The sequence below is a fragment of the Sminthopsis crassicaudata genome, chromosome 3 (assembly GCF_048593235.1).
Source record: "Sminthopsis crassicaudata isolate SCR6 chromosome 3, ASM4859323v1, whole genome shotgun sequence".
Taxonomy (NCBI): Eukaryota; Metazoa; Chordata; class Mammalia; order Dasyuromorphia; family Dasyuridae; genus Sminthopsis; species Sminthopsis crassicaudata.
In genome coordinates this window covers 335,120,433-335,141,198 of record NC_133619.1, presented here as the reverse complement: position 1 = coordinate 335,141,198, position 20,766 = coordinate 335,120,433, and the positions used below count along the sequence as shown (strand labels likewise).

General features: G+C 36.7%; 1 protein-coding gene across 1 annotated transcript in view; it reads left to right on the top strand.

Moving 5' to 3' along the window:
• Positions 1-6,576: 6,576 nt before the first annotated feature.
• LMLN (leishmanolysin like peptidase) overlaps positions 6,577-20,766 on the top strand; it is a 47,333-nt gene continuing 33,143 nt past the window's right edge. The window contains 5 exon segments of the mRNA XM_074301462.1: positions 6,577-6,615; positions 6,618-6,785; positions 12,027-12,124; positions 14,918-14,948; positions 18,114-18,196. Coding sequence (XP_074157563.1) covers positions 6,592-6,615; positions 6,618-6,785; positions 12,027-12,124; positions 14,918-14,948; positions 18,114-18,196 — 404 coding nt within the window. The 5' untranslated portion in view covers positions 6,577-6,591.

Here is a 20,766-nt window from a genome sequence, read left to right as displayed (position 1 = left end):
CTGTTCTGGGACAAAGAGGGGGAAGTGTGTGGGTGGAGTAGAAGGGCGGAAACAATTACTAGATCTAATCCCCAGATGGTGAGCTCATGAAACCAAGAATAAAGACTTTTGATTAGCCTGACTCTAGCTGATTTCTGGGGAGATTTCTGGAGTTCTAGCAATCTTGGTTCAAGTTTAAACTCTGAACCCCTTAGATGGGAAATGTCCTTACCTGTAGTATAAGGCCCATGAAATCATGGCTAAATACAACTTCCCACTGTGTTCTATCAGTTGATAATTTTATATGGTCCATAAATGATACAAAAATCCAAATGATCCTCTATCCCAAAGAGGAAGTAATAAAGGGGGGAAAAGACCCACGTGCAAAAATGTAGCAGCTCTTTTTGTGGTGGCAAAGAATTGGAAAATGAGCAGATGCCCATCAATTGGAGTGTTTGAATAAGTTATGGTATTTAAATATAATTGAATATTCTGTAAAAAAAAAATGGTGAATAGGCTGACTTTAGAAAGGCTTGAAAAAATTTTTGTGAATTGATGCTGAGTGAAGCATATACAGAGCCAGGGAAATATATACACAATAGCAGATACGGGTACTAGGTTCTCAGCAGTCTTGATCCAAGGCAGTCTCAAACTTTGGGTAAAAAATGCCATCTGCATCTATTAAACTAGCTAGTCAAGGGTGACTAGATACATTGCACTTCATTGGATTTGGTCACTAAGTTTCTAGGACTTGAAATTCTTCCAGAAACTTGAGTATACTTAAAAAAAAAAAAAAAAGAAAGAAAAGGGGATAAGTGGTCCTGAATTTAAAAATAACCAAGGATTTCAGAGGAGGATATCTTCACTGCATGAATTAAACTTGAAAAGGTTTTCCATTCAAGTGAGACTAGGTCTCAGATGAAAGCCCTGTCATAATATTGCAATTCTGGAAAGGATGCTTTACAGGACATGCTTACTTTAAGGGGAACCCCTTCCACTTTTGAACATTACTTGGCTTAGTGATTGGCACAGAGTAAGCACTATGTAAATGTAATTATTATTTATCACAAGATTTTCCTTGAAACCTAAAATTTGCCTTTTTAGTTTTTCTTTACCTATGGCATCTAGTTCTGTCTTCTTAAGGCCAAACAGAATAATTTGTCCCCATGACAATTCTTTTTTTTTTTTTTTTAATTCATTTTTCCAAATTATCCCCTCCCCCCGATGGCAGGTAATCCCATACATTTTACATGTGTTACAATATAACCTAGATACAATATATGTGTGTAAATACCATTTTCTTGTTGCACATTAATTATTAGCTTCCGAAGATATAAGTAACCTGGGTAGATAGACAGTAGTGCTAACAAGTTACATTCGCTTCCCAGTGTTCCTTCTCTGGGTATAGTTATTTCTGTCCATCATTGATCAACTGGAAGTGAGTTGGATCTTTTTTATGTTGAAGATTTCCACTTCCATCAGAATACATCCTCATACAGTATTGTTGTTGAAGTGTATAGTGATCTTCTGGTTCTGCTCATTTCACTCAGCAACAGTTGATTTAAGTCTCTCCAAGCCTCTCTGTATTCCTCCTCCTGGTCATTTCTTACAGAGCAATAATATTCCATAACCTTCATATACCACAATTTACCCAACCATTCTCCAATTGATGGACATCCATTCATCTTCCAGTTTCTAGCTATAACAAAAAGAGCTGCCACAAACATTTTGGCACATACAGGTCCCTTTCCACTCTTTAGTATTTCTTTGGGATATAATCCCAATAACAGCAATGCTGGGTCAAAGGGTATGCACAGTTTGACAACTTTTTGGGCATAGTTCCAAATTGCTCTCCAGAATGGCTGGATTCTTTCACAACTCCACCAACAATGTATCAGTGTCTCAGTTTTCCCACATCCCCTCCAACATTCATCATTATTTGTTCCTGTCATTTTAGCCAATCTGACAGGTGTGTAGTGGTATCTCAGAGTTGTCTTAATTTGCATTTTTCTGATCAATAGTGATTTGGAACACTTTCATATGAGTGGAAATAGTTTCAATTTCATCATCTGAGAATTGTCTGTTCATATCCCTTGACCATTTATCAATTGGAGAATGGTTTGGTTTCCTATAAATCAGGGTCAGTTCTCTATATATTTTGGAAATGAGACCTTTGTCAGAACCTTTACTTTTAAAAATATTTTCCCAATTTGTTACTTCCCTTCTAATCTTGTTTGCATTACTATTGTTTGTACAGAAACTTTTTAGTTTGATGTAATCAAAATCTTCTATTTTGTGATCAGTAATGATCTCTAATTCTCCTCTGGTCATAAATTCCTTCCTCCTCCACAGGTCTGAGAGGTAGACTATTCTCTGTTCCTCTAATCTATTTATGATCTCATTCTTTATGCCTAAATCATGGACCCATTTTGATCTTATCTTGGTATATGGTGTTAAGTGTGGATCCATATCTAATTTCTGCCATAGTAATTTCCAGTTTTCCCAACAGTTTCTTCCGAATAATGAATTTTTGTCCCTAATGTTGGTATCTTTGGGTTTGTCAAAGATTAGATTGCTATAGATGTACCCTTTTTTGTCCTTTGTATCTAATCTGTTCCACTGATCTACTGTTCTATTTCTTAGCCAGTACCAAATGGTTTTGGTGACTGCTGCTATATAATATAGCTTTAGATCAGGTACACTTAGACCACCTTCCTCTGACTTTTTTTTCATTAGTTCCCTTGCAATTCTCGACCTTTTATTCTTCCATATGAATTTTGTTGTTATTTTTTCTAGGTCATTAAAATAGTTTCTTGGGAGTCTGATTGGTATAGCACTAAATAAATAGATTAGTTTGGGGAGTATTGTCATCTTTATTATATTCGCTCGGCCTATCCACCCATGACAATTCTTTAGATAATTTGACACAAACACTATGTCCTCACCACTACCCCCACTCCCATTTTTTTCATTTGATAAACTCCCAACTTATTGATGTCTTTCCTAAAATATTGGACCCAGAACTGAAAACTACTCAAGATGTAGTCTGATCAGGACAGAATAGAGAATATCTTATACCTTATTTTCAGAAGTTATCTTTAATGTAGCCCAACATTATTAGCTTTTTAATCTGTCATATACATTCCCTTGTTGAGTTTGTGGCTCAGTAAAATTCCCATGAGATTTTTTAGATAAATTATTGACTAAATGTGCCTACCCTATCCAGTATCTTCAAAGCTGATTTTTAAAAAGCTCAAGTGTAAAAACTACCCTTATTGAATTTCATCTTAAGTCCATCCTAATATGCTAGCTTCTTTTTTTTTTAATTTTATAATTATAAAATTTTTTGACAGTATAAATGCATGAGTAATTGTTTTTTTATAACATTATCCCTTGTCTTCATTTTTCCAAATTTTCCCCTCTCTCCCTCTACTCCCTCCCCTTGATGACAGGCAATCCCATACATTTTACATGTGTTACAGTATAACCTACATACAATATATGTGTGTAAATCCAATTTTCTTCTTGCACGTTAAGTATTAGATTCCGAAGGTATAAGTAACCTGGATAGATAGACAGTAGTGCTAACAGTTTACATTCACTTCCCAGTGTTCCTTCTCTGGGTGTAGTTGTTTCTGTCCATCACTGATCAACTGGAAGTGAGTTGGATCTTTATGTTAAAGATATCCACTTCCATCAGAATACATCTTCATACGATCTTCTGGTTCTGTTCATTTCACTTAGCATCAGTTCATGTAAGTCTCTCCAAACCTTTCTGAATTCATCCTATATGCTAGCTTCTTAATCTCTTTTTGGATTCATCATATTGTGTGTTAGATACTTTTCCTATCTTTCTATCATCTTGAAATTTGATAGGATGCCATCCTCTATACAAGAAGTAGTCTCTGGGACACTCCATTGGAGAATTCTTGTCAAGTTAACTGAATTAAGCCATGCAACAATCTAAAACTTATCTTAATGTTGGTTTTTTCCAATGGAATGTAAGTCTCTTAAGGGTAAGAATTTTCATTTTTGTTTATGTCCCTGATATTAAATAGCAATTAATGACTACATTCTCATCTCCCCTTCCACTACACTCATTGGAGCCATGTTAAAAATCTGAGCTAAACAATACCTTTCATTTTACAGTGCTTTTGAAACAATTCCACAGAGATAAAATATATAGCACCTACTATGCATGTGCTAAAGGTAGCTAAGTAACTCAATGAATAGAACTGACCTGGAATCAGGAAGACCTGTGTTCAAGATCTTAGCCACTTACTAGCTATGGGATCCTGGGTGGGTTAATTAACTATTATTTGTCTTAATCCTCTGGACAAGGAAATGGCAAACCATTCTAGCATCTTTGCCAAAAAAACAAACAAACAAACAAAAAAAACAAAACAAAAAAACCCATGAATAGTAATGGTTTGCTATGGTCCACAGGGTTATGAAGAACTGGACATAATTGAACAACAACATTCCAGGCAGTATGCTAAACACTTTATGATATCATTTGATTTATTTATCACTTGATAAACTCTAGTGACTTTTTAATACCTTTAGAATTAAATGTAAAGTCCTGTGTAGTTTTCAAGATTTTCAAAATTTGGTATCATCCTTCTTAACATCAATCCTCCATGTACTCATGGAACAGCTATACTACTTACTTTTTGTGAATCACATAAAACATGATTTTGCACTGACAGTCCCTCAAGCCAGGAATACACTCATTCTTCACCTCTGCTTTTTGGAAGCTTTGGAGTCTTTTAAGGTTCAGCTCAAATATCATGATCCTCTCATGTCATCTTCCCCCACTCTTTTTCCAGCTCCACCTTTATGGGTTGTTTTTTTCCCATTAAAATGAAACCCAAGACTATCTTGCTTGCCTGTATTTATATCTCAGTGCTTTATGTTAATAGGATCAAACTCAAATAAAAATGGATTCCTGGGGCAGCTAGCACTGATCCTAGACTCATGAGGAATCCGGCTGCAAACACTAAGTGGGGGATCCTGTGCATGTTACTTAACCCTAATAGCCTCCAAAAGAAAAAAATGGATTCCTGAAGCCATCCCTTGAAATAAAATGAGCATTATCTATATTGTATTTTATTTTGTGAAGCATTTCCCAATATTTTTATCTAGTACTGTCTTTCTATATCTGCCTATCCATTTTGAATGAGGACTTTCCTGTTCCCTTCTCCCCTCAGCTGCTAGTACCTTTTTTCTTCAAGATTATTTTTATCTATATGTTAAATCCATTTTCTATATATCTACATGAATATTTTGTATCTACCTATGTATGTATATTATGTATAAGATATAATAGAATTTAAGTTGCTTGAATGGGAAAGAGTGTTTTCCTTTTGTCTTTATATTACCATACTGTCCAGATAGGTTTTTGTTTTAATTCAGTTTCCCAGCAGTAAGTACTAAAAACACATGTATTAGCTGCTGAGAAATAAGGCACTACAACCATTTTTATCCTCCGCAGTACTTTTGCCTCTGAGGGGCTGCTTTCACTCAAATTCAAAAAACCCTTTCCTCAATGATTGTGATTTTCTTTAAGCTGTTTTCTCAGGTTTATAAATATATAATAGAAATACACAATTACATAGTACACATATAACACAGAAATGAATTGTTTCTTCTCCTTTCAGGAAACAAAATACGCTCTCATAAAAAGGGCATACTACCCTTACAGATGAATAACAACAATTTTTTTTTAAATTCAGCATAAATCATCATATCAAGTCTGAACATTTATGCAGAATTCCAAACCTATTGTCCTCTACCTCTGTTAAAAAAGAGAATCTCATAGCTCTTCTTTACGGCCAAGCTTGGTGATTATTACAAAGCATTCGGTTTGAATTTCTATTTAATAATCATTTTCAAGCGCCAGTAATCATTTATCAGGTGCTAATGAGACAAAAAAAAAAAAATTAATGAAAGCCTAGTCTTTGCTCTCGAGGAGCTTACATTCACTTGGGGAGATAATGAAATGGAATTTGGGAGTATATATAAAAACCCACCCACAAAGCTGCCCATCTTGTTCGGCAGCTTTGTCCAGGTTCTCCCAAAAGACTGACATACAGGGTTCAGGATGGAGCCGGAGGGGTGGGAGTGGGGGAAGAGGAATTCCCGACATGCTTTCTCGCTTTTTCCCAGCGTAGTAAGGACAGCAGTGGAACTCTATCCCCGTTCGCCACTAGCAGATGACACAAACGCAGGTATCTCTTGCGCTTGACAAACCCAACTCATGTTCTCTCCCTGCCATGTTCTTCCTCAAAGACATTATTAAATCCCGATCTTTAATAGCGCGTTGCATCTAGCGCCTCTCAAGTCTTCTGTGTGATCCTCAACTCTTCTGTCTCCCTTCCTGGTGCTACAAAGAACCTATAAACACTTACAACATCGCTAGTCTAAAAAATAATCTTTTATTCGTACAATTCGAGAAGGAATTCCTATAATACAATTCGAGTGGACCTAGAGTACTAACAGAGTCATCCTCCTAGCCTCCGACTCCGAGCCAATCAGAGACCGCCTTCTCCTGAGGCAGTGACGTCATGGAGTACACGCAGTCGTACGCGATGCGGTAGCATCGCGCACTCCATGGTAACGACGCTCGGTAGCACTTAAAGATGGCAGCCGAAGGAGGCGGAGGTCCGGGCGGCTGGCGTCCGAGCGGACCTCCGTGGACGGTGCTGCTTTTCCTGACTGGTCTTCGGCCGAGCATCACCGCCTCGTCTTCGGTCTCCTGGAGCGGCGGCTCGCATTGCCATCACCGCGTCCCCTCCGCTGATGAGGTAGGGGTGCGGGCGCCCGGCCGAGGTGGGGGGAGTGGGCTGGGCAGCCAAGCTCCTGGCGGGGTCGGAGCGGGAGCGGAACGCGGGCGCCGGGCCAGATGTGCGGGTTCGCTTCCTCTCGGAGGCCCCACGGTACCGGGCGCGGTAATTCACCTTCTTCCGCGTTGTCAGGTTTAGAAAGATCTTTCCTCTGAACTACCCAGCGAAGAGAGCCGGCATCCTTACGGAGCATCCCCGAGGGAAGAGGCATTGGCTCATTTCACTGATGAAGAAATGAAGCGCTTGACTTCCAAAAGAAAGAAGAAATCATGGAAGAAGCAAAGATCGAATCAAAGAAAGAACTAAAGGAAGAATGAATGAAAGGAAGGAAGAACGAGTCAGAAAGAAAAGGGCTGAAGAAAGAATCAGAAGAATGGAAGGACGGAAAGAAGAAAGAAAAATAAAAACCTCCGCATGACATTTTGTCCATGCAGCAAGTTTAAAGAACGGTCAGGATTCCAATCGATCGAGCATTAAGCCCTGTGCCAGACGCTGTACTGGGTACAGAGGTGATACAAATGCAAAGCATGAAACAGTCCCGGCTTGTTTGCCAGGAGGTTCCATTCTAATGAGAGATGAGAGGACATGGGTATCAAGTTAATAACATAGCTACAAAGTTAACACATGGCAGGAAAGGACCCATTGCCTGTTAGTGGCGCAGTGTTAGCGCTCTGGCCTGGGAGTCGAGAAGACTTGGGTCCAAGTGCAACAACCTTAGACACTTAGTAGCTGTGACTCTCCGCAAGTTACTTCCCCCCTGCCTCTGTGTTTCCTCCTTTGTAAAACAATAACAGCACCTACTTTTTAAAGGGACCGAGGATGTGGGGCAAAGAGCACAGAAAATACAGAAATAAATGAGTGTAAAGTAGGAGGGGATATTGAAGCAAAGTGCTGGGGACTATTTTGACATGGTTAGAGGCAGGCCATGTGGTGAAGAGAATAGTGAGCCAGAAAGTCACTTAAGTAACCTTGAATTGGATTGGTGTCAGGAGCACTCAAGGAACATGGACCCAAGGAACATGAGAGGTTAAGAGTAGTGGGAATGTGAGGATAAGGCCAAGAGAATAGGATTTTGAGATCTCATTTTCAGAGAGTTTAATGGGGGACACCCTAACTCATATCATTGCCATTTGGGGGTTGGTTCAATAACATCTGAGTCATCTCAAAATTGACAGTAAAGCATAGTTATATCTACATTATCTCAAAGGTGTCAGGACCATTTGGTATTCTGCTGGTATTATTGCTGGTGTTTAAAACTTATCTGAGAAAGTTATAGGTTCAAGAGGCCCTAAACACAAGGCTTACAAGGCTTTCCCTGATTTGGCACACATTTTTGAGATATGGTTTTTGGTTAATATGATACAATTTACAAGCATGACTGCTAGGTTTCCCTCTGTAGTCATACTTCCTGTTATTTATACTCCCTATACATTTACTTACTATCCTGACTGGACATTGGTAGGGTCCTTGGAGAGCATGGTCAAGAGGACTGGAACAAGATACAGTTTTAGCACAGGGATGGCCAGTTTCTTCACTGCGAAATAGAGAGGCCTATTTGGCAGGATCTTTTCCTCTTACAAGTGCTAGGAAGCCGTAGAATACCTACTATGTGTCAACTTCTGTGTTAGTTACTGGAGAAGCAAAGACAAAACAAAAAAGTCTGTCCTCAAGGTGTTTATAGGGGCTTATAAAGATTTATTGATTAATGATTGAATGAGGGAGTCAGTCAGTATGTGCATATAAAATACAGGATGTATATAGACTACAAGGCAGTTTGGGGAGCAAGAAACCATTTTGGAGATATATATCTATGGAAATAGCTATATATATGATTGATTCTTGATGATTAAGGGATTTTAGAAGAAGTGAAGAGGGAGTACATTCCAGGTATAGGGGACAGTCAATGCACAGGTTTGGAGTGAGAAAACAGCAAGATGATCAATTTAACTGTAATGACGAGAGTGGGATAAAGGAGCAGTTTGCAGTGAGCTTGGAAAAATAGGATGAGACCAAGTTATGAAGGACTTTAAATGCAAACAGGAGTTTATATTTTATCCTAAGTGCTGAAGAGCTATAGAAATTTGTTAAATAGAAGAGTAACAAGGTAAAACAAGGTAAAAAACAAGGTAACAAGGTAAAAGGGTTCATTTAGAAGATTATCCTGGAGTGTTGTCCTAGTAAGGATCTTCTACTAGAATGACTTGAATCAAGTCAACAAATAGAATAAATAGTCATTCAATTAAAATAAAGTGTTTATTAAGCTCTTTTTAAGTATTAGATTTAGGCAGAAGTCAAATATGCCCCATCAAGGCTTTTATATTCTACTGTATACATAACTATATTATGTTATACTATATGTAACTGTATATAGACTGATAACTAAAATCTGAATGAGTTTATTTAGCTTGCTTTGTGCCTAGCTCTGCATTTAGCTCTGAGGATACAAATAGAAAAGTCTGGTAACCCTTGGTCTAATGGGAGAGACTACTTTAGGGGGGGTTTTGAGTGGCAAGTCTTGTAAAGGCTTCATGGTCTGTAGGGTATGAAGGTACTTTTTAAAATGTCATTTCCATTGATGAAGCTATAATCATTTATGAACCACTTTTTTTAAGGATAGGAAACATCTAGCCATGCTTCTTGACTTCAAGGCAGGAGCCAATGAATAGATAAGGAAAGATTAAAAACATTTGAAAGGGAATTGTGGGTGCTGCTATAGCCTCTAAAAATCTCTGTCAGAACTTGGCTTCTTTGGTCTGGAGAAGCTGTCAACTAGAGGTCTTTGGTATTTGTGGCACCTTGCCTTGAAACCCACATGATCTATAATCCATGCAGTTACAAAGAAAAATTCCAGCCAAGATGCAAGATCATTGACCTTACAACACCACAAAAGCAGTTACTTTCAATGTCACGGGAGCTATTTTTAAAAAGGTGCAGAATTTTTAGTGCTACTTGTCTGATATAAATTTTTTCTTTTTTACTATAGTTTTTAGAACCCCTTAATGCTTTTGACTATGAAGGCTAGTCCGCTTTATTATCTTCCATTTTAAGAATCTAAAAAGAATAAATAAAATCGTTTTTGTTTTGGGATTTTTTTCTCCTCTCTTTCTACTATCATTTGGTGTTCTCATCAGCTTCTGTGGATTAAATTACCATCTTTATGCTCATCAGCATTCTTAAATTTAACTATCCTGCCCCCAGATCTCTACTGTCCTCCAATCTCATATTTTTAGCTATTTTTCAGACATTGAATTGGATGTCCAGGAGACATCTTACAAAAGGGAAGTGACTTTCCCTCCAAACTCACCTCCCTCTTAATTTCCTTATTACTTTAGAGGGTAATACCATCTTCCTAGTTCTTTAGGCTCATTACCTAGGAATTATCCTTGATTCTCCTCTTCTCTCTCTTCTTTTCCCCCATGTCTAATCTGTTGCTTGGGCTTCTCGATTTCACATACTCCTTACTCTCCTCTGACGTTGACACAACTCTGGTGCAGCTGCTTTTCATCTATTGTGTTAGGATGGGTCTGTCTGCTTCAAATCCCTTCCCACTCCAATCCATTCTGCACTCAGCAAATAAAATTATTTTCCTAAGTGTTGGTCCATTTGGTCCAACCTTGACAATCCTTTTCACCTTTTATTCTGTGCCTCTCAATTTAGTAAACTAAAGTGACTTCCTATTGCTTCTAGGCATTTAAAGCCCTTTATCACTTAGCCCCCTTCTATCTTTCCAGTCTTATTAACACTTCTTCCACACAGGTATTCTGATCCAGAAACACTGGCTTTTTGGCTGATCTACAAATAAGACACTCTATTTTTGGTTCTGAAAATTTTTTCTGGCTGTCCCTCAAGTCTGGAATGCTCTCCCTCCTCAACTTTGCCTACTGCCTAACCTAGCTTCCTTTTAAGCACCACTTAAAATCTCTTTTTTTTTACAGGAAAATTTTCTCAACCCCTTTCAATCCAAGTATTTCTTTATTATTCTAGTGTCTGTTAATTATTTTCTCATATATCCTGTATAATAGTGTGCTTTACACATATTTATTGCATATTGTATTCCTTGGGAGCAGAGGTTATCTTTTGTCTCTTTTCATTTCTCCAGCTCTTAGCATAGTGCCTGGAACATAATAGGTATTTAATAAGAATTTATTTATTGAACTTCTTTCTAGGCTCTGTTACCAAGTAAGGCTTAAATTAGCTGAAAATTCCTATTTTTTTGGATGAAGATATGAAACCAGACTGGAGTAAAATAATTTTCTCAGACTTGTGCTATTTGTTCAGTCATTTCAGTTGTGTCTAATTCTTCCGCATGACCCCATTTGGGGTTTTCTTGGCAGAGATTCAGAAGGGGTTTACCATTTTTCTCTAACTCATTTTACAAATGAGAAAACTGAGGTCTAGGAAAGTTAACTGACTTGCCAAAGGTCTACAGGTAGAAGTGTGAAGGTCCGGGCTAGCTCCTCTGAAGGGCTCAAAATAAGTCCTTGCCCCATTTTGGGTGCCAAAATGTAAAGGTCCTGTCGTCTCTAAGTTATAATCCTTCTCTGGGAGGAGATCTCTTTTCTGTAAAATCTTTTTTCTCTGTGAGCAGGTTTCTTGGTTTTCTTCTCCAGCCATCCTCTTCTTCTTCTTCCTGAATCCTGGCTCTGAATCTCCTCCAACTCTTGTCCTTTCCCAATCCAGACTGCTTGTCCAGGCCCAATGTTTTCTTTTATCCTCGAAGAGAATGGAATTGTGAGAACTCCCAGGCGCTTGTGGGAACTCCTTCAACCAATGAATTTGCTCCCTTTAAAGTTTGTGTAAACTCCTTTTCAGAAGTCCTTTTAAATGTGTAAACTCCTTTTCAGAAGTCTAAAGGTGTAAACTCCTAAAGGTGTGAGTTCTGAGCTAGAGAATTGTTTAGACAACCTGAGTTATCACCTTGTAATCCTAACATAGAAGTAGTAAGTGGGTAGATTGTTAGCATCTGGTATTTTGAGCACATACTTACTAATTCCTGTGGAACTTTTTCAGATTTATATCACTAGCCTCACTGAAGATAAAAGAGTTTTAGCAAAGGAAATATTGGTACTTGGGGATGTTACTTCTTATTTTGATTGATGTGACCTTTGTTCCATCAAATTGTATAATAATTTAAATTGTAGCACTTTTCCAGCTGTCCTGTATAGCTTACTCTGTTTTTCATTTTATTCTCTTTGTTTTCAGGTCATATATAAGGTTCATCTTAAAACAAATCATGTTCTGAAGAGGGATGTTGATCAACATTTAAGAATTAAGATTGTTTACGATAAAAGTGTTGAAGAGTAAGTATATTATTTCATGATGTTTTAATAAGAATCTAAACATTACCTCAGAGTGGGTAAAAATATGCATAAAAGGCTAATTATAATGAATTAAGGAGACAAAGCAACTTCCAGATGGGACCAGGCATCAAATCCTCCAGTTGTTAAAAAGGATAACTAAATTGTATCATTGAAGTCTAAAATCATAAATTATATAGCTAGAGTGATCATGAATTTGTTGACTAAATCCTGTAACAGTCAACCTACAGAATATCTTTTGAATTACATAATATTACAGAGTTAAAAATGAAAGGCAATACTTATACATTGGGGAATAAACGTATAGGATTCTTTATTCTGGTAAAGAAGAAAAATATAAGTAGAGTGAAGGAGGAGCCAGATAAATTCAAAATATATCCACAGTTTGTTATCTATGTAAATTAGGGCTGTTTTGAGTCTATCCCTAGGCTTTTGTGATTTAAAAAAAAAAAAATAGGAAAACAGGAAGGAAGAGAGCTGGATTGATTCTTTGCTTGCTTTGTGCTGAAATATGTTTTCTACTGAGCACATACATACTAACATATAAAGATAGTCTCTGTCACCAAAATATATTCTAATATGGAAAGATTATACACGAAAGAAAGCTGAATTGGGGATAAGAGGAAAGGTTAATAACCAGGTCCTTAGGGACAAGGGCAGGGAATGGTTTTGAAGTCTGGAAGTAAGAAATTGGACCATAAGGAGAATAAGGGCTGGCTTAGCCCCTCCACAAAATGAAGGCTTTAGGAAGATCTCACTAATAAGAAAAAAGGGAAGTATCAAGCACCAAAGAGGGTTGTTCCAGATTTAGAAGACCAAAGGTCGAGTATTTGGATGTTCCAAGGTGAGTAAACCCCAAGCATTCTCATGTTGTTTCATATTCTTTTTTTGTTACTGTAAGATATGAACTGAATGAGAAATCATTATTAGAGATCCAAAGAATATGTTTTTTTTTTTTTTAATTAAAGTTTTTAGTGGTTTGGGATTTTTTGTATCACCACCATGTTCTTGTAACAAAGAATAAAAAGCACAAAACAGTTTTAACAAAACAAACTGCATTTCATGCAGCATTCTATATCCATAGTTCTCCATCTTTATGAAGAAGGAAGGGAGCAGGAGGCCTTCTTATAGATGTTCTTTGAGGCCAAGTTTATATATAATAATTTCACAGCATTCATTTTGATTTTTTTGTTTTTTCCATTTATTTTGTTGTAATTAGTTTGTATATTGTTTTCTTGATTCTGTTTATTTCATTTTGTATCAGTTCACATAGGCTTATGTTCTTCACATTCATTGTTTGTTATTGATTCCTTACATATATGTGCCAGCATTTGTTTATCCATTTCTCCAATGACTCCAGTGAAGGATGAAATACTGAGGAAAACAAAGGTTCAATATTCTGAGCATATCAATTTATTAAGCAATGAATGCCAATTGCCTAACAAAGCAAGACCTTCCTCAGCTTAGGGCTAGTTCCCAAATATTGGAAGAGATAGATTTTTATACATAAAAACAATCAAATAAGGCCAGTTAATTAAAAGAAAACAATATAACGGGATAATCTGATTTGTATTTGGATGAAATGATTAGGGACTTTTCAAATTGGAAGGGGGAGAGCAAACAGATGCAATTCTCTAAATTCAGAAAATGAGGTATTTTCTTCCCCATATATCTATAAAGAATTAAAGGAACATGAAAACAATAACTGATTGATAAGTATGGGATCAGTTTTCAGATAAGACCTATGTATTGTTTCTGATGTACAGTCATGAGAAAACAACTTGCATTAACTTTTGGATCTGTTGAGCTTCTGGTCAGGAAAACCTAGGTCTTTGATTAAAGGTCTGAAAGGAGCAGAGAGAAGTGATTGAGTTTCCCAGCCATGCAGGGATAGGTTCAAAAAATGAAATAAGGTTTTCTCCCAATTTCCCTCAGTTAAATAAAAATTTAACATAAAATAAAAATTGGTCTTACTACATACTTGAATTGAAACCAAGCTACCTCCAAAGATCCAAAACTGATTTCACAAAATGGATTCGATATGGTTCACTTAATTCCCATAACGAATCACTTGCTGTTCTTATCCCTTCAATTTCTTCACCAATCAACAACCATCTACTTTGTGTCCCCTATCTTTTTATGGAAACCACAGTAATTACTACCATGACATTTGGAGGGTGGGGTTTGTTTGGATATTTTATTTTAATTATTGATTTCCTGAAGTTATATGTTTTAACAGTGAAATCTCTTCTTGAACTCTGTGCTTTAGTCTCAATCTGGTCTTCTTATTGTCTTGAACATGATACTCCATTTCTGAACCTTTGGACTGGCTATTTCCCTCATGCCTGGAATATACTTTCCCCTACTTCTAGTTTCCTTCAGCACTTTCCTTTAGTTCAAGTGCTTATGAAGCCTTTCTAAGTTCTCCCAAATGGCCAGTATGATCTCTTCCAAAATTTCCTTGTATTTGTGTTCTTTATTCCTGTATATGTACATGCTGTTTATAAGGGGAACTTTTCCTTTTTTGCCTTAATAATTTGCCCTAATAATTAGCCTAATGCTCAGTACAGAATAGGTGATTAGTAAATGCTTGTGGACTGAGTGATTGATGATTCCAGATTGCTTTCCAAAATGATTAGATAAATTTAGAGCTCTACCAATATCTCATTAGTGGATCTGTCAGTCCAAAACCCCTCCAATATTGACTACTACTTATTTTTTCTTCTCTGATAATTTCCAACATGGGATTTTTAAAAATATTGTCATCTTTTTCAGGTTGCTTTCTGAGAAAAGGCACCTTGTAAAGGTAGGTAATGTGTGTTGCTTTCTCTATACAACTGATCAAAAGGTATTGGTAGAATATGGAGAAACTTCAGGGCTTCCCCTGACATCTTAATAACACGGACATTTTAAAAGGATTATATCTCATTAATGAGAATTAGGATATTATTAGACTTGTTTGTCTAAAGTCTTGGCTATCTCTTTATCTTGAACTAGGATTACTGTACTGAGCTGCTGGAGACCTGAAATGTTATCACTTTCCAGAAGGATTCTTGAAAGCTTAGACTCTTTGCAAACTATATAGAATATATTGTAGTATTTATACGACAAGTTGAGAGCTAAAATTGAACTTGTCAACAAAACAAACTGAACTTGTTACCAAATAAACAAATATAAAAATAGTCATAGTGGAAAAAAAGATTTTTCTGCAGTGATGCAAGTCACCTTTTCATAACTCTTACCAGAGAGACTAAGAGATCAATCCAGAAATGGATACCTCCACTCAGAATACTTTGTTTCTTTATCTATAAAATGGGGATAATAGTATCTGCTTTATCCACTTCAGATGGCTGTTTTGAGGCTCAAAAGAGATGATGTGAGAGGCAGTTAGGTGGTGCAGTGGATAGAGTACCAGCCCTGAAGTCAGGAGGACCTGAGATCAAATCAGGTCTCAGACACTTAATACTTCCTGCTGTGTGACCCTGAGCAAGTCATTTAACCCCAATTGCCTTAGCAAAAAAAAAAGAGAGATGAATGATATGAAATTACTTTTCTAATTTATAATGTGCCATACAAATATATGATATTGTTAACTGCTATTAATAATAAATCTATTTTATTAGTAATCTATTAATTTTTTCATCAATTCTTATAATTTATAATTTTCTCTGTTTATTGGCACATTTTGTTCCTTTTTAAATTAGTGAGAACAGGGTGTGCCCATACTGATAAGGATGGAAAGGAATTCGGCCAACATCTGTTTGAAGAATACCATTACAATAACAATTATAATAGACATTTTTAAGTAATGCTTTAAGGTTTGTAAAGCATTTTCCAGATCACTTACAAAATACCTATGAGGTTAATTCTTATAAAGGGTATCATGCTCCCTATGTTAGACATTTGGACACTGCTGTTCAGAGAAATTCATTGATTCCCACAGGATCCCATGTAGTTATAAGAGGAAGGATACAGTTTTCTCAACAAGTCTAGTATTTTTCCTACTTGCTGTGGAAGAGATTATGATATGAACTGTTCTGAGAGGTCTCAGGGAAGCAGTCTTTGCAGTTTCTAACTCTTCCTTTTATTATTATGAAAAATAGCAGCATTCTCGTTTGATACCAATGATTTACTTTAAAGTAGTTAATGATGAGATGCAGAAAATAGAGCTTGAGTCAATTTTATAAATATTCTCTTGTTTTTTCTTTCTATATAAAAGTGTTTGTTAATGACTAAGTTTATAATACAAAATTTTTTGAAAGAGGGGAAAATTTGAAGTTAAGATAAGTCTTCTAAACAAATATTGTAATAATGTTTTATTTTTTGGAAAGATGGAGAAATCCTAAAACAGACAGTCAGACTGTCAAAGCATTATTCTCAGGAAGACCTGGAAGCTTCAAGAGATCTCCCGACTATTATTTGTCAGAGAGTCTATCCTAGCTCCAGTTCTAGAGTTGTTCTGCTTATATCACACAGAAAGCTGTGCCCAGAAGGGCAGATAATGACCCCTCTCTCCTTATTCTCTATGATTTTTAGCTGTGTCTTTCCATCATAGATCCACCCAGTGTTCTAGAGGCTTCCTCTGACTCTGCATGTCTTGGGCACAGCAGTATCAAATTGGGCATTCTCTGTGTTTTATTCATTATATGAACTGGCCACCTTCCTTCTCTAGTTGTGCTTATCCTTGATGTCCTTTGTTTCGCTCCCTTTATACGGGTTGTCATTGGCCTTATGCTCAACTCACATCAAGAAGCGGGGTGGGGGGGTATAGAGCAGAAGTGACAGATTTAGAGTCAGGGAGACCTGGGTTTAATTCCTGCTCTGGATACTAGTGGTGTGACACTGGGCAAGTCACTCATTCCCCAGGAACCTCATCCTCCTGCTGATTTCTATCAACTTTGTTACTCAGACCTTATCAGCAATCATCTCCCCTTAGGATCACTCTGATTGGAGTTAGAGTAGAAATCTATTTCCCCAAACTTTCATTTAAGAAAGGTCCCCAAACTGGCTCTATAGTTTTCATTTGGCTCCATTCCTTTGGACTTTTCTATCAATCACCCTATGCTGGGTACTTTGCTTTCCCTAGTTCCCCAGCTCCCTCTTCAACTTCCCTTTGTGTGATGTCTTCTCCCTTTGGATTATGAACTCCTTAGGAGCCAGGACGTACTTTTTATATTTATAAACTAGTGGCCCAAGTCTGGCATATAGGCACTTAACAAATGTTTATTGGCTGACTATACCTTAACCTCTCTATTTCTTTATCTGGAAAATTAAAGTCTCATTCCTTCTGTTTCTTAAGTCTGTAGCCCTATGATCTTTCCATTGTCCTTGGAGCTGTCTGTATTTTTGATTCCCTTGAGTTTGGGTACACTATGATTAATAGCAATATAACATCACTGAGAGAATATTTGTGTTAAAAAGATAAGACTTTTGGCATTAATGAACTGCTTGGGATGATTGAAAGTAGTATACTTTTTCTCAGTTTACATATATGTGTATATGTATATGTATATATGTGTGTGTGTGTGTATACACATACACACACACACATATATAATCTTAAAAGGCGATGAGTCTCTATATGGAACTTTTTATTATATTTTTCTGTTTAATGATAAAGACATGGCCATGGTATTCCATGAATTTCTACTTACAATTCCTGACTAAGATATATAAATTTCAGCCTTATACTTTTTGCTTCTGTGGTTAAAATAAAGGGGCAGGGGGAAGAAAGCATGAATATAGTATATCTGTAAATGATGTGACCTGATTTCAAGTTCAAATGGAAAGCAAGGAAAATATCTAGGGGACTTTTCTTCTGTTCCTTCACTCTTCACTTTTTTAGCTTCCTGTATTTTCAGAAGTAGATAATTTCTTTTTACCGTCATTCATCCTAAGTTTCACTTTAAATTTTCTGGCTTTATTTTTTACTAGAACTCTAAAGGTTTTTTGTTTTTTGTTTTTAATTTAGAATAAACTTTTCCCACAAGCTATTTCATATTTGGAGAAGACATTCCAAGTTCGTAGACCTACTGGCCCTATCTTGCTTAGCAGGTATGTGGTATGAACACTAATTATTTAATAAAGTGAGATATTTGGTTTTTTTTTTTCCCTTTTTCTTCTTCTCCTCCTCCTCCTCCTCCTTCTTCTTCTTCTTTTTTTTTTTTTTTTTTAAAAGAGACTTAGTCTCTCATACCCAGGCTGAAAATGTAACAGTCACTTACAGGCCTGATCCTATTGCTGACTGACACAGAAGTTTGACTTGCTTTATTTCCAGCCTGGACCCCTTTGCCTCTCCATGGGCCTGGTATCTCTTGGCTCCTATGGACTCCATTTGGATACCTAATCAGTAGTTTAGAAGTTCCAAACTCAGGTACTCCACCAGCTTTAATCTCTTTCATATTGACATATAAAAAGGAGTCTCCAGGATTATGATTGTATGAGTCACCATGCCTAGCTAATAGTGACACCTTTAAGGCATTTTGATCATAGTGTTTGTACCATTATTCTCTTTGCCTTCAATATAATCTTCATCATCTGTAACTTATACTGGCTACCATTTTCTGGAATCCTTTTCCCCTCTTGTTTTCCACAATCTCATGCTATTCTGGTTTTCTTTCTTTTCTTTTATTTAGATAACTCATTTCAGTGTCTATTGGGATTCGTATTCCTAATATATTCTTACTCCTGGTCATATAACTCCACAGCTGAAGAGCCTTCATTGATTTCCCTATTGCCCATAGCATAAAGTTTAAACTTCTTAACATGGTTTTTTAGACCATCTATGATTCTGTACTATCCTTTCTACCTTTCTGTATAATTACCCTGCATGTAAACTCCTTTGGGAACATGGACCATATCTTACTTTTTTTTTTTTTTTAATTTCCTAGGGATGTTTTGTAATTCAGTTCAATTTTAAATTTTATTAAAGATTTGTTACATTTAAGTAGGACAGCTGGGTATAGCATAGTGGATAGGGCCCTGGGCTTGAAATCAGGAAGATTCATCTTCATGAGTTCAACGCCAGCTTTACACACTTTCTAGCTGTGTCACTTCACCCTGTCTGTCTCAGTTTCTTAATCTGTAAAATGAGCCAGGAAAGGAAATGGAAAAACACTCTAGTATCTCTTCTAATAAAACCCCAAAGGGGGTTCACAGAAAGTTTACATGACTGAAAAACAACTGAACTGAACAATTAAGTAATATTTATGTGTAGCAAGTATTTAGTAAAAAGTTAATGAATACAGCAAACTTAACTCTTTGTGCTAACACTTCATTCATATATCTTCTCTACATACTATTTGTCTTTAATCTCTCTCTGCATATCATATTTCTTCTAGGCTTAGGTCAAATACTGACTCTTCCATAAAGTCTTTCATATGTCTCTCTGCTTCTCTTTCCAGCAAACCAATATATTTCCTAATTTGCAAATTCTAGTTTGTAAAACATATTGCAGTTCTTTTTCAATAGAATTAAATAAATCAATTCAGAGTAATGACTCTGTATAGACTTGTGATTATATCTTCCTATTTTGTGATATAGATATACCTTTCATCCCATTGGTATCTTGAGGAAATAAATCTCAGGGATGAGAGAGGATGATTTGTCTTAAATGCTGTGGCTGAACATATTTCCTTTGTGCTGACATATAAAAAGGAGTCTTCAATTTCAGACTTTTCTTTTTTCTCCATTTTAGAGGACAGGTCAGAGAGTAGTGGAGCTAACATTGGACTTGACTTTGAGTCCTGAGTTCCGAAGATCTCCCACCAGATTTATGTTACTGTTTGCCTCTGGAGGCAAAGAAATGTGGTCTCACTTGGCATGAGAGAAGAGTTCATGGAACTCAAGTTCTTGGCCCTATCCTTTGAGAGGAATTGATTTAACCTTCTAGCCCAAGTTAGGCAGTATATTCTGGGTTAGGATATTCTGAAGAGTGAAAATTCTTGACCTCTAGCCCATGGTTAAAGGAGAGAATGGTTCTTGGGTTTCATAATCCTTGAATCCAGCCCTCTGGCAAGAGAAGAGAATTTCCTGGGCAGCAGCACAATATTTCTCTAGGAACCCATTTTAAAAGTTTGAGAAACCAGCTTACTGAAGAATTAGGGGAGTTCTTTAGCAACACCAGCTTTTTGGAACAGAAGATTTTGTACTGACATTGGATGAACAAGGAAATTTTAGTGACAACAGTGGAGAGCAAATGGCTGGGATGTTACCTTATACTATTGCTATCAGTTATTATGCAAGTTTGAGGAGAATATCAGCAGTCTAGTAAAACCAAGGGCATTTGTTTGAATAGGTCAAACTCTAAGTGTGGTATGACAACATTGTATAGTTCTCTGGGACAAAATGAGACTCCCAGAATACTGAGGGTTACCCTACTCTTGGAATTCCAATTATTTTCATTTTCTGGAGGGGTACTAACCACAGGATGATTCTGGAGGACTGTGGGATATTAAGGAAAGTGGGATTCACCAGAGATGTAGAAGAATTAGATTAATTTTTTTATGTGAGTTCTTTGTGTGTTTTTTGTTAATTTTTTTTTTTGTATTTTATATGGAAAGGAATAAAACCTATCCTGTCCCAGTTATGTGAATATGAATTATCTTAATACTTGTATAAGACTT